General features: G+C 35.6%; 1 protein-coding gene across 1 annotated transcript; it reads left to right on the top strand.

Moving 5' to 3' along the window:
- Positions 1-4,731: 4,731 nt before the first annotated feature.
- LOC102590172 (Golgi to ER traffic protein 4 homolog) lies at positions 4,732-14,385 on the top strand. Its single transcript, XM_006364196.2, has 12 exons — positions 4,732-4,842; positions 4,966-5,045; positions 5,151-5,229; positions 6,210-6,291; positions 9,163-9,325; positions 10,768-10,858; positions 11,359-11,442; positions 11,655-11,701; positions 12,259-12,387; positions 12,675-12,759; positions 12,919-12,999; positions 14,083-14,385. The coding sequence occupies exons 1-12, from the start codon at positions 4,795-4,797 to the stop codon at positions 14,098-14,100; spliced, it is 987 nt and encodes a 328-aa protein (XP_006364258.1). The 5' UTR covers positions 4,732-4,794; the 3' UTR covers positions 14,101-14,385.
- Positions 14,386-14,609: the final 224 nt, after the last annotated feature.

The following is a 14,609-nucleotide window of genomic DNA, read 5'->3' as shown; positions in this document are numbered from 1 at the left end:
CAAACCAAATTAAATCTCAAAACTATCTATTCTAATCTTCTTCATCTCGTTCATCTATGGAAACACCATGCTTCGTCTGTTCCCAATTTATCTAACCCTTCTTCATCGCCTTCCTCCATGAAAATCCATAAAAGAGGAGGATCTATGATTTTCCTCCAAGTGAAGCTCTTTAGGTCATTCAAAAAGTTGTTGTTGATTCGAACTTTCTTTTGCAATCTTTACTAGAACCTTTTCCATTATTCCTGCTGGAAAGGAGCTCATTTTGTAAATATTTTATTTTTAAGGGTCAATTAAAGCTTTTCCTTTTGCAATCTTTTGTGTATTATTATTGGTTCGTATCTCTAATCATTTGTGTATTGTTATTAGTTTTCCTGGTTCTTCTTCTTTGTGTTTGGAGTTCTTATTCGAGTCAAAATCAATATTTTATTGAATCTTTGTAATGCACTTAAAAAGTTCTTTAGGTTGTTGAACCAAAAATAACTTACGAAAATTTCTAACTTGGATATGTGATTGATAAAGGAACGTATTTTTTAGATTTCTTGAAATGGGTATTAAGAAATTGATACAAGAATGTATTTTTTTGAAAATTTCTGAAATGAATATTGTAACACCCCGACTTTTCAAAACGTATAAATTGACTCGTATCTTCGTGGAAAGACCAAGAGGGTGGGTAATAAATTAATAATGATGTGTTATGTGATATTTTAAGTGTTCAAGTGTTGTATCTCAATTTTTGAAGTTAGGTAAGCGGAAAAATAAAAGTTGGCGAAAGTTACCGTAAATTCCTTTTTAAAGATTTTTCTAAAATTTGGGTCAAATGTCTCAGACGTTTTCTCCCAATCTATTAAGAGTTATGATCCCCACGACCTATCGAATCAAAGGTCTACTAGTCTAGTTTCCAACGCATCAAACCGTTCATTCATACGACTTCAGAATAGAGAGATATTTGTGTTTTCGTGGGACTGCGCAAGCAGGCACGTGAGGTGGGGCCCTAGGTCGGTGGAATGTTACATATATCTTCTTCTTCGACCTTTTTCTTCATTTTTAAGCTAAGAACCAGAGAAATTAGAGAAACCCATTTCTAGGATCAAGTGAAGTATAGATTTGCTCGGCTTAAGTCTTTGACGAAAGTTGTTCTACACATTGGGCTCATCATCGTGGTAAAATTTGTTTTATCGATTGCGTAGCATATCACACTTTAGTGTTGGGACAGCAAGGATTTGAATATATTTGAAGGTTTTGAGGCGTATTATGAACCTAAGATCGAGGTAAGACCCTTCTTTCATCGACTTTAGCTTTTATAAGCAGCAAACATCAATTTGCGACGGAAATACATATATTTTATCATATTTTCATGGTTTCTTTTATTTTTGTGTGTTGATTATGGTCCTACCTTGTTGTAGTATCGAGGGAGTTATGAGTAAAAGTCGTTAGGCCACGTGAATTTAGCAAAAAAGGTATGTTAAGGCTATTCCCTACTTACGACATGTTCCTTAATATACTTGATATACTTGTAGCCGTTATTGTTGATTATTGGCTGCTTGAGTTGATATAATCCTCCCTTGTCGGGATTCTTATTCAGTTTGTAGCGTCCCTATGTTGGACACGACTTAGAGGCTATTTGTATAGGTTGCTTATAACTAAATTGCTCGCTTTTAGCGATTAGATTGTTATTGTTTCCCTTGGGGCTATTGTGGTTAGCTGCAGGAATGTGATCTATGCCTAGCAGGGTTATGTTCTGCCTACAGGGCTATATGGATGCCTAAAAGGGCTATGAGTTGCCTACGGGGCTATATTGATGCCTAGAAGGGCTATGAGTTGTCTATAGGGCTATATTGACGCCTAAGAAGGTTATGTGCTTCCTACAGGGCCATGTTGTTGCCTAAGAGGGCTATGAGTTGTCTATAAGTTATGTTGATGCCTAAGAGAGCTATGTGCTGCCTACGGGGCTATATTAATGCCTAAGAGGGCTACGTGACTTCCTACAGGGCTAGGGGACTACCGATAGGGGTATATAGGCTGATTGGCACCTTCCGGGCTTATGGGGGCCTGAGTAGGTGGTCTTGTGTGTTGTTTGTACCTGCCGAGCTTATGGAGGCTTGGTTAGGTTGTTGTTTTATTATTTTTGATAAGTTTAGATTTAAGAGCAGGTCAGTACACGTATCTTATCCTTGATTTATTTATCAGATTATTCCAGTATATCAATATACATCATCATAGTATATTGCCTTTCATACTCTGTACATTGTTTTGTACTGACGCCCCATTGCCTTGGGGGCGCTGCATTCATGCATGCAGGTCCTAACAGACGACCGAGTAGACCTCCTCAGCAGCAGGATTGACTTTTATCCGGTTGGCTAGCCCCTGTCCTCCGAAGCTGCCAGAGTTGGGAGGTTTGTTACCTTTTGTTGTATATATCTTTATGGGTAGGCTGGGGCCCTGTCCCGCTAATCTTTACTACTCTTAGAGGCTTGCAGACTAGTGTGTGGGGTTTATAGCTACGTTATGGTCATGTTGGCCTAGTTTGTTGGTTTGCTGAAGCTTGTTAGTTGTGTGATGCATTGTCTTGATATACCTGCTTTCAGTTTTGGTATAGAGATCATGGTGGCCTCGACGGCCCAATCAGGACTTCTGTGCTAGTTGGCTATTTCTTTATATGAACTCTTGGGAGTAGCTGTTCTTTTATGGATCTGTTTACAGGGGTCTTGCCGGCCGAGGGCTTAATTTTAAGCCGAGATATACTTGTTTGTTTTCTTGACTATTTGTGGCTGTCATGCGCTAGTAGCAAATGGTTCAGCAGGGTCGGCTCGAGCCTGAGTTTTGACATTAGGAGCCAGTTGCGCCCTTGAATCTGGTGGCGTGACAAATATGTAGGAATTTGATACAAGAACATATTTTTTCTGGGAAATTCTAGTTGGATTTTGAAGGAAGCATTAACTAACTGATTGCTTGATAAACTTGGATATAAAATAAATAAAATAATGAACGATTATTGTTCATAACATCATATTCGATTTTGACTTTTTAATACTTTGAGAAAATAATGAAAAGAATTGTGTCATCAGCACACTTGTTAGGGACTTAATGAAAGTCGTGTTCTTATAACTTTTGAATTTTTTTCTTATTTTGTGGAGACAGTCTTTTGTGACAACATTAAGGAGATGAAGAAGTTGGAATAGATGGGATTTGAATAGATGAGTTTTGAGATTTAATTTGGTATGAATTTATTTAGTTTAGTGGATCAGGCTCGGGTTCAAAGAGAAAATCAGGTAATTTTAATTCAAAATTGGTAATTTTCGTTGATTTGAGGGAAACCGTCCAATTGAGGTTTTTTTTGCTAAGTTTGATAACGACGGAGTATAAATAACCACATGATATAAGAAAGGGAAAAGGCATAAATTCCCCCTTGAACTTGTTCTGAAAAGTCAGTTACACGCTTAAATTATCATAGTGACCTATTACACACCTATACTATTCAAAAGTGATTTTTCTTACCCCCTAAAACTGACGTGGAAAAAAAGTAAAACAAAAATAAAAAATAGGTGCGTCAGTTTGAAATTAAAGTAAAAAAAGAAGTTAAAATCCTCTTTTCCACCCCCATCCCCCACACCTCTTCTTCTTCAAACCCCACTCATTGTCCTCTTCTTCTTTATTCTTTATTTTCATCACACTTTTTTTTTTCTCACAATCTTAAAGCACAATTTTTGTTTTATTCACAATTAGGTTAATTCCCATAGATTTGTTAGTGAATAATTGTATTTTATCTAGAAAATTTTTGATTGATTGTTTCTATCTTTTTCTTTTTTTTTTACTTTGTTAAAGAATTTTTTGTTGTTAATCAATTTTTGGGTTTGGTGGTAATAACAACTTTATGGGTTTGGTGGTGATGGGTGGTGGGTGACAAGCATTAAAAGAGGTAATTGAAGGTGGTGAATAAGAAAAAATTGATATTGATAATGGTGGTGGTGATATTTGGTGTTGGGTGACAAAGAAGAAGAAGAATTGAAGGTGATATAATGGTGGTGAAGAACAACATCAATAGTGAAGATAGGGCCGGATATGATTTTCCAATAAAATGAGAATTGAAAATGTGTGGGATTAGTGATGAAGAAGATATACTTATTAGAGAATTAAAACAATTAATTAGGGATTAATTAGAGTAAAATATAGTTAACAAAAGAAAAGTTAATTAATAAAGAAAAGAAAACAAAAAATTATAATTTATGACATGACGCTTGCGTAGCGCTGATGTGGCAGCGAGTGTAATATACCACATAATGTGAGAGTGGTGTTGCACGTCTCAGGTGGTAATAAATTACTTTTGAGTAGTTAAGGTGTGTAATAAGTCACCATGATAGTTTAAACGTATAACTGACTTTTCAGGATATGTTTAGGGGGGAATCTATGCATTTTCCCTATAAGAAAAGATAAACTTAACTAATAAATAAAAATTGAGAGGTATTTTTGATCTTTTTCCCTAGTTGAAAACATTATTATTTCTAAAAAATAAGAACTTCATTATATATTTTTTAAAAAGGAAAATTGTTTATCAAGTTTACATAACAAAATTTTTATATTTACACAATTTATAAATATGGTATTTGAAGTAATTAAATTATTTCTATTCATATCATCAAAAGATCAAAATTTCAACTTTAATCAAATTTATAGAGCAAATTTTATTTTTTATTATATGCATATATTATACATATATATATGCAATATTCCAGTATTTCTCAGACCTTATTAAAACCTCTGATTCTTCAACCTCCTCTCTACTTTTTCATCGCAAGGATGTCTCGAGAGAGAGCCAAACGTGCGACACTGCCTCCAGCTCAAGAGGTGCCCCAAGACGCATAATTTTTTTTTTTTGAAACTACTAAATCTGAATTAACCCCTCAGTATAAAATCTATGCCAATTTTCTTGTATAGGGATGTTTGATTTACTTGATTTATGATTTGCAGAATATTGAGAAGTTGGAAAAGGTTGTAAAACAGGGAAATTACTATGGAGCTCAACAGATGTTTAAGTCTATAAGTGCTAGGTACAATCTTTAAAAACCCCTCTCTTTTTTTGTTGATAATTTGACATCAAGTCTAAAAGGGGTAATCTTGGATTCAGTTTTTTTGTATATTTGATATGATTTCAGATATGTGTCTGCTGAGAGGTACTCTGAAGCTTTGGATATTCTTAAGTGTGGTGCTTGCTTACAATTGGAGAATGGACAGGTTATGATCGATTACACTTGTATCCTTTCTCGATTTTATGTGAATGTATTTGATTGGATCCATAGAGTTTAAGATGTTAATTGAAGGTTACGAATTAGGGTAGAAGTTTAGCTGGTGGTTGAGCGTTCCTGCAGGATAGTCTTGGTGGTCGTACTTGGATCTTCTTTCTTACTAGTGGTGTTAGCACTATTCTCATAGTTTCTTGTTTTTTGATTTTGGTTATGGCCTGTGTTTTTTTGTGTTTCGGTTATCGTATTATTTTGTTGTCGTTATTGTTCTTTCCTCTGTATATTGTGTACTGCTCTATGTTTCACATTATTTCGTTGTTGTTATTGTTCTCATTTTTGTATTCCCTTTTTCAAATTGCTTGGAAATGCTTTAATTTAAGCCGAGGTTATATAGGAAACAACCTCTCCATCTTTACAGGTAGGGTAAGATCTGTATACAATGTACACTTTTATCCTCAGGCCTCAACAGACCCCACTTGTGGGATTACAGTGGGTGTGTTGTTGATACTAGAAGAAAATATTAGAGTGATGGTTGAAAAGTTAGCTTGATACAGAAAGCATTATAGATTGAACACCTCAATATACTTGAATCGTGAAAGTTGTATAGAACTAAATCGTGCGAAACATTTTTGGGATGTTCTAAAATTAAAGGAGTGCGTATAAATTTGGATTTGAGGAGGGTCTAGGGGTGTACATTTTTCATTTCCTAGACATTCCCAGTGGGAAGATTACTTATACGTATTGTGGACAATCAGCAGATAAAGTTATCACTTGCAACAAAAGTCTACTATCTAATCTGGATGACGTCATGGTCAAACTTATGTCCATGAAAATTTTTAGACTCGATGGAGTTGGTAATGACACTTAAATATACTTGAAACTCAAAGCAATTTGAGATTATTCTTGTTGCGAGACTAAAAAAGGACATGTTTTATTTCTGTATTGATAAAAGACGATCTTGACAATTTGCAGGTTACCTGTGGGTCAGAGCTTGCTTTGTTGTTTGTTGAAACTCTTGTAAAAGGAAAAGTTTCTTATAATGAAGAAACTCTTGGTAAGTCTGCTCTTATGTTTTTACGTTCTGGTAAATTTTCCTATTCTATACATTTATAATTTATCAAGCTGAGTTTGTTCATGAACTATCAGTTAGTCATTTCTTTATTCTTGTTTTGTTCTGTTAATTATCCTACTTTATCATTACTTCGAATCACTCCACTCTTTCTAGTTCACGTGTCTGTTTCTTGACTTAATTTGCACTTAGTAAGAAAGGAGTCCTAGTAATTTGTTATATCAAGAAAAGAGTCTATCACTCTGATATTACCCTCCTTAAAGAAAATAAAAACTGTATCTGATAATGGTCAACTTGTATTAAATATTAATCCCCTAGAACTTCTGAAAAATACCGCATGACTAGAGCCTTTAATGTGATAAGATATTGAATCATCAAGATTTGTCGCTTTTCTCGCTTCATGCTCGACAAAACACTATTAGAGGCAGACAAATAATGGATATTGTGTTGACAACTAATGAAGCAATTAATTCTGGAATCTGACAAAGAAAGCATGGCATTTTTGGTAAAGTTGATATTGAGAAAACGTATGATCATGTCAACTGACATTTCATCCTCGGAATGCTGAGACAGATGGAATTTGTGGAGAAGTGGATCAATTGGTTTTGCATCTGAACTCTGAAATTTTCTATCCTTAGTAATGGGGTACCAGAAGTTTTTTTTTTAGTACACATAGAGGGATAAGACAAAGGGAACCTTTATCCCTTTTCTTATTTATTATAGCCATGGAGGGACTTAACAATATGCTTAAGATTAGGAGGATCTAGGGTTTCAAAGTTCCCAGAATTTGAGAAAACAGACTTGAGATTACTCATCTCTAGTATGCTGATGATACTCTAATTGTGAGAATAATATTGATATATTTTGAAAGTTTCTCTAGTCTTCACATTAATTGGAGTAAGAGCCATCTATTCCCAATTAATTTGACATCCAATATGGAGCAGTTGTGCCAGATTTTGGCTGGAGTAGTGGTACCTTGCAATCAGTTATCTTGGCATGCCTTTGGAGCAAATCAAGAACCAACGAGATTTTTTGGTGAAATTGAGAAGCTGTCCAGATGGAGTTCACAATATGTATAAGCAGAGATATATTATCTTGATAAATTCTGCCGTAGATGCTATACTCATGATGTTAGATGGAGGATAGACAAAATCAGGAGATCTTTCTTTGGAGAAGTAATAAGGAGAAAAGAAGCTTCCATTTAGTAAATGAAAAAATCTTATTAAAATACAAGATTAAAAAAAAACTAGAAGTCAAGGTGGACTAGGTATCAAAAACCTTAGGAATCAAAGTGAAGTTCTTAAGGTGAAATGGCTGTGGAGATATTTTCAGGAGCTCCAAACTCTCTGTAGTATTATCAAAACAACCAAACAGCTGGATAGTTGGATTTTTAAAGAAGTTACTACTCCTTACGGTGTAAGCCTATGGAGAACTATTAGGTCCTAGTGGCCTTTCCTAAAAAGTCATTCTACTGTCAAGGTTCACAGTGGCAACAAGACACTGTTTTGGACATACAAGTGGATGGGTTCTGCCAGCTTACAAGATTTATTCCCTGATTTATTTGCCCTAGCCCAACATTTAACACAAGACAGTAGTTGAATGGGATTTGGTCCTCCATGTTGCTTTGACTCTTCAAAAATGCCAAGCATGTCGAACCCTCCAAAAGTAGTGCATCTTTGGAGGATCCGATCCGGGTGTGACAACATTTTTGGGGAGTCTGAACAACATAGCTCAGAAGACTTCTGAACGATAGGAGATTCCAATGTTCACTGACTTTTACAAGTATCTGGAATCTTTTCTAGGGCCACAAAATGGAGTGGACTGTTTATGGTGGAATGGACATAGCAAAGGTATTTACAAGGTGACAAGATTTTAAATTAAGCTAAGACACAGATCACTACATGTGCTTGAAGCACATTTGGAAAGCTAGAGTGCCTCAAAAAGTGGCCTATTTCACTTGGCTTATAGCTAATGAGGCTGTGCTAGCCAATGACAATCTCTCAAAGAGGGGAATATCCCTATGTTCAAGATGTTATTTATGTGGAAGTGATGCTGAGACAGTTGGTCATTTTTTTTCTGTGCTGCATTGTCACTGACCAGCTGTGGAAGATTTTTATTAGTCGGGGAGGCATCTCATGGACAATGCCTAGTAAGATTGTTGACACTCTTTTTAGCTGAGAGGTAGTTGGAATTGGTGCAAGAAACAGAGATAGAGGGAGGATTATCCTAGCATATATTTGGTGGACCATCTGGAGAGAGAAATGCCAGATGTTTTTTTTTTTGAAATTGGTACATTGTATTCCTCAGCATTAAGGATATGCTGAAGATAGTGGCAGCAATGTGTAGAAGATCAAGCTTAACTGTATATTGTTATTTTGTTTCTGGTGTACAAAGGCTTAATATGAAGATACTGAAACAGTCCTAGAGTTTGAAATTTGTCTAGGATTGCCATCTCAGTTTAATATTTTGTTCTCTTCTTTTCTTTTTTTTTTGTAAATATGGTTTTTCAGTATTACCTAACTACTGGCTTTAAAACAAATTGTTACCAGTTTTAAAAAAGGAACTACTGATTGCATTTTATTTATCGAAAGATAATAAAACAGTCACTTCAAAGGTATAATATTTCATTAAATTTAAGGGATCTATACGTATTCTTCTGTATATGAGTTCTTCAAATAACTAGGAAAGAGAGACAAAATATTCTGTAAGTTAACCAGCATGAATTAAATCCTGATGTGACTTCATATTGCTATATCATAAGGGGTAATGTCTACTTTGCTGCTCTACTTTTTTTCATGTATTGATGCTTAATAATTAGTTCCAGTTCTTGCTTGATCATAATGCAATTCTCCTTAGACCATGTCAGGAAAATCTATGAGAAATTTCCTCGACCGTTGGTGCCACAAAATTTGGACCTCACAGATGACGATGATGATGATATGCAAAAACTTTCAGAAGCCATTGCAGCAGCCAAAACCCGAGTAGAATGCTGTTCTTCTTTCTTAAAAGCTTCTATCAAGTTAGATGCTCTCCCTCTCTCGTCCTTGCACATATTCTCTATGTTTGTTTCATTTGTAAATTCTTAAAAAACATATCATTTTTGTTGTTTGAATTATGTATTTGTTGAACATGTTATATTATACCACTGAGGATTAGCTACTGAGTTTGCTTTTAATTTTAAAGGGAATTGGCTTTTAGTGAACGGGTACCATACTTTTTGGATAATTGATAGAAGAAGAAATAACGAACTCAGCAAATGTACTTAGATCTCCAGAAGCAGCGCTTAACTTTTTACACAATTGGTTGGGTAATCTTCATGTAGACCCTTCCATACTTTTCTTCAAAATCTAATCTGTGCAGCCTATTTGGATAGACCATGGATTGAGCAAAAGAAAGGCTTCACCTTCCTTAGCTCTCCTCAAAACTTATTTGGTTTTCATTTTTTATGGAAATCGGAGAAGTATCAATGTGTTCCCTGGAATCCAAACCTTCACTTTCGAAGTCCCACTGTCCATTCTGCAGTCGTTTCTGGAGGATCCACACTGCTGTACAATCTTCCTGCAAGACATCTTCAAGTACTCTTTTCTCCTCTTTGTTATATCGTGTGAAACAGTTAGCATTACCTCATCTTGCAATCTTTTCTGGTAGAAATTTCTGTCAAGGGTTAGTATAAACCGTGCCACTGTCTCTTTATAAGAGCTCATACACGATTATGAGTTCACAGGGCAGATCTTCCCCAGATACAAATTTGGAAGCAATTAGCCTTAGAATCTTGAATACACACTGAAGCACACGTTTTGAACTTTGCTTCAGGGCTTAAGCGCGCTTAAAGAGAGCCTTTGACGACACTGTTCTGTGTCAACTTATTTCGACCAAGCCCACGAAGTGCAAGTTGTCGAAAGTGATTTTGCCTAAAAAATGGAAAAGAAGGTGCCAGCAACGATACTGAAGGTGGCAGCCTAACGAGAACAATAAAAAAAAAGTGGACACCTCACGGAAACACAAAATGCACTCTTTGCAAGCAACAAGTGCATCAAGATGCTAAGTATTGTCATACCCGTGCTTATAGTAAAGGAGTATGTGCAATGTGTGGAAATGAAGTTCTTGACACCAAGTTATACAAACAGAACAATGTATGATGAGGACATGGTGACGACATAACTTCTCTGTTACCTCAGCACTCTTATCCTAGAGACTAGAGACTAATTCCTACTTTGTGAATGTGATCAGACGCGATGAGAGGCAGTTAATTCTATATACATGATTCTGTAAAATACTTAAAGAGCTGCACCCAATGAGTTTCCGTAAATGGGTGGTCTTTTGAAACATTTTTATAAAAAGTTCTCAGGGAAAATTATCTTAGTGGTTTTATTAAGCGGCGACATCTTGTCCTCTTTCAATGTTCTATGACCTCATTTATTTATTAGCATCTTTTGGTGAGAAAATGCTGTTCTTTTATAGGTGGTCAGCAGAATTTGGTGCACTTAGGTACGGATCTCCAGAGCTGCATGAGATGCTGGCAGATTATATGTATTCTCAATCTCCTGAAGTGGTATGTTCTCCAAGCTTGATGCTCTTCTGTGCTTATTAAAAGAAACATGAAATGCCCGTTATGTCACTTACATGGTTCTATCTTCATTTCTAGAAAGAAAGATTAGGTTCTAACATGACTAAGATGATTCACAAAATTAAGAACTGGCAATAAAATGAATGATTATCTTGTTTTAGAGTCCAACTGTTGCTAATGACCGCCTTTTTCACCCTGCTCATACTTAAAATACTGTATGGAACTACAACTTGAAAGAGGCTAAAGCATAAGATGATATTTATCCGTTAGTCTAGGTTTCCACTTACTTGACCTGCTTGTAGTAGCTGTTAAATATTTTCATATTATGACTGTAGTGTCTTTACCAGCAGCGGTCTTAATGTTTCCTCACAGTACTTTTCTATCTGAAATTGAAAGGAAGTAGTGGCTGACAGTTAACGAAATTGGATTCCAAGGCCAATCATTGGAAATGTGGTGGACCTCCTTACATTCTTCTTACTTTGCAGGACATGGTTAAAGTATCTTTTCATTTTGTTAGAGGAAGGAATCTCAAGAAATTTGCTTCGACTATCATCAATTTTATGGGCAAGGTAAACACTGATTCCTGTGATTCTTTCGCTATCTAGATATCACGAGCAAATATATTAGGTTCAAAAGCTGGATCTCCAGTTTCCTGTGAAAATATAGTTTTTCTTCCATTTTAGCATTTTGTTGCTTTTGCTAGGCAGCAATTTCATGAAGTTTTTTGTGGGCAATTGACTTGATTTGAAATATAATGTAATTCATAACATTTAACCTGCAGTGCTATCCAGGAGAGGATGATTTGGCTATTGCCCGGGCAATTTTGATGTAAGCAGAGTTGTAATATGAATAAGTGCCTTGCATTCAATTACTGTTCTGCTCAGTATATCCCATTTGTGCTGGTTCATATTAGGAACATTGTATTTGAATAAATTATTTTACACTTTACAGTTACTCCAAGGTCTGTAAATATTTGCAATTTTCTAAGCATTTGCACTATTGTAGCTCTGCATGTTATTGCCTCTTTCATTGTAATGTTCGATCTTTGTGCATATTTGTCAACCAGATTAATCACTTTCGGTTTGTTCCAGTATATGGAACACAAATGGCTACCAGAATGCTAGGAACATGGTGGCGAGGCATCTTAGAAAATACATTTGGACAAAAATTTATTTAAAATTGAAACATTCTTTCAATGCATATACCTAACAAATTTTAATATGAGTGTAAGATGCCCCGCTGAGAGCCATAAACTAGAATATGTTTCTCTAGCTGTTTAAATTCTCTATTTGACTGATGTTCCAGTCAAGTCTTTTTTACGCTTTTTTTAGTTTTTAGCTTGTAGGTCGAGCATATAGTTTCATTTTGTCATTCTGCTTTGGCAGGTACTTGTCTCTGGGAAATCTAAGAGATGCTAACAAGCTCATGGATGAGGTAGAAAAGGAAATGCAGTCGAAGCATCTTGACTTTCCTCAGTCAGAATTAATGCAGTTTGTCAACTACCTTTTGCTGACGTAAGTCTCAGTATGTTTTTTGAATACTTTACTTTTTATTTTGATGTGTTAAAAAGCATTTATTTTTAAATTTTTTATATGCTGTTGCCTCTTTCTCATTTTGAATCACTCCAACTGTCTATCATTAGTAAGTTCACAAATTTTACAAACATTCCTCCTGTACCCTCCCCTCTGTCTGTCAGATCTTGCAAAATTGGTGCTTCTGCACTGGCATTGAGGCCTTGTGATCGTCCTCATGTCTTTTACTTCATTAAAGTCAAATGAATTGATGGCAATTTGTAATTCAGGTTGCAGAGAGATGCTTTACCTCTCTTTAATATGTTGAGACAGAACTACAAGTCTAGCATAGATAGAGATCCTCTATTTAATGAGGTAAGCTCTTTGAAAATGCTAGTAATGTGCCTTCTTTCAATATTTATGATGAATGATTCTCTTTGTAGTTTTGTTCTGTTGTTTAATGACTCCATTCTCTATCCAGTTAGACTGATGATTTTCCTCGTAATTCACATCTTTTACTGTTCTGTGGTTTAGTTGCTAGATGAAGTTGCAAAGAAGTTCTATGGCGTACAACGTAAAAGTCCTCTTCAAGGCATGTTTGGTGATATCTTCAAGGTAATATAATATTGTCAAGGTTTAGCAATTTAAGAATTTACTGACAAAACACAAAAGCATTGTGCTCTTTTAATTGTAGAACATTACCCACCCTCTAGGGGCACTTGCAAATTATAAAAACATATATGAATGAACTCCCTGAAGTTGTAGAGAAAAATGAAACAACTCTATTTTCAGTAATAAGGCATGTTTTACTAGCTAGTATGAACATCAAAACCTATCTTCATGCCATAACATCTTATCCTTTGATGAATCAGACTTCCCCGTTCAATACGAGGATTGTTCTCTTTTATCTACCTTAACTTTGATGTAAGCAAAACATTTGGGCTCGAGTAGATGACTGACTAGACTTTTGGAGGCTGAAGTGTGCTTGTTATATATAATATCGAATTAGGTCTCAACAAGCGAATCAGTGTTTTACCAACCACAAGTTTCATGTTCGATGCAGTATTCATACGGGAAATTATGATCAGAGAGTTCTTTATCAACCACCATCTACTTCAGATATCCCTTCAGAAATCTTTTTCAAATACAAAAAATTCAGTATCTTCCCCGAATTAGTGAAATAGACAGGACTCCTTTGTCCAGAATAAGAAGTAGTGGGTCGATTTTCATAATTATATACACACACAAAACTTGTCTAACCACTAGCTAGATAACCTAGTGGGTTTCATTCTCATTTCCTGAATTAGGTTCCGTTCTTGCTGACCCAGAATCTAAAATCCAAGTAGTTAGTGAAGAAACAGGAAGCCTTGTTAACCACTCAATCTTGTTTGGCCAATTTGTTGTTGGGTATCACATTACTCAAGTTCTTACCTTTCCAGCTGATGCTCACTCAAACAAGCCTTGTCGAGTTAGTTTCTGTAGGTTAAAATGTACTTGCTACTAGTTAGGTAGAAAAACAAATTTTCTTGCCACATTCCATAAATTGAAGGTAGTTATTTGTATACTGTGAGAACATAAATTCCCCCTAACCAAACCTAGCATGTTCTTTTCTTTTAACCAGTTCTTGGCGTTTGTTTTCAAAGCTCTCTCTCCCTCTTGTGTTTTTGTTATTGCGTAATAACTTTTCCGGTTTTGCAGATGATGGGAGGCGAATAGGAATGGGGAAAGAAATTCTCTCAACATGATCTCACATCTATATAGTGTGTCCTGATAGACTAGTTGGTTCATTCAACACCAATCCAAGTAGTCCATGAAAGATCCCTTGCAGTTAAATGGATGTGCTTGCCATAATTATTTATGTTTGGTATGGTTTTATGAACATATGTTGCAGAATGGGGTCATGAATTCTCATTGATTGCTCAAGGTTCCCTATTCTTGTTGCCAGTATGTCTTGCAAATATTTTTATTTTGAAATCAAAATATCCTCTTCTTTTGCCTATGCATGTTCTCTTAGTTTTGAACAAATTTTTGTCCCCCATGAGGGTTCGGTCTTAAATTTTTTCTCCGCTTGATAAAACTTTTAAAAAATGACCTTAACTTAGAAAAATTTGGTGAGGAGTTTATTCCGCCCCGGTCTGGTCCGGTTTTGCGGACTTTGTTAATTATTTTTTAAAATTTAAATTAAACTAGCCGTTGCCAGGCGTTGGGTAACAGCTATTGGGCCC

Source organism: Solanum tuberosum, unplaced genomic scaffold, assembly GCF_000226075.1.
Source record: "Solanum tuberosum cultivar DM 1-3 516 R44 unplaced genomic scaffold, SolTub_3.0 scf00483, whole genome shotgun sequence".
Lineage (NCBI taxonomy): Eukaryota > Viridiplantae > Streptophyta > Magnoliopsida > Solanales > Solanaceae > Solanum > Solanum tuberosum.
This window is presented reverse-complemented; position numbering and strand designations above follow the sequence as displayed.

Bases quoted from the DNA above. Each gene is read 5' to 3' on its own strand.
- LOC102590172 (XM_006364196.2), top strand. From the start codon at position 4,795: ATGTCTCGAGAGAGAGCCAAACGTGCGACACTGCCTCCAGCTCAAGAG. The intron at 5,230-6,209 runs GTTATGATCGAT...GACAATTTGCAG, and splicing joins TACAATTGGAGAATGGACAG to GTTACCTGTGGGTCAGAGCT. The intron at 6,292-9,162 runs GTAAGTCTGCTC...AATTCTCCTTAG, and splicing joins TTATAATGAAGAAACTCTTG to ACCATGTCAGGAAAATCTAT.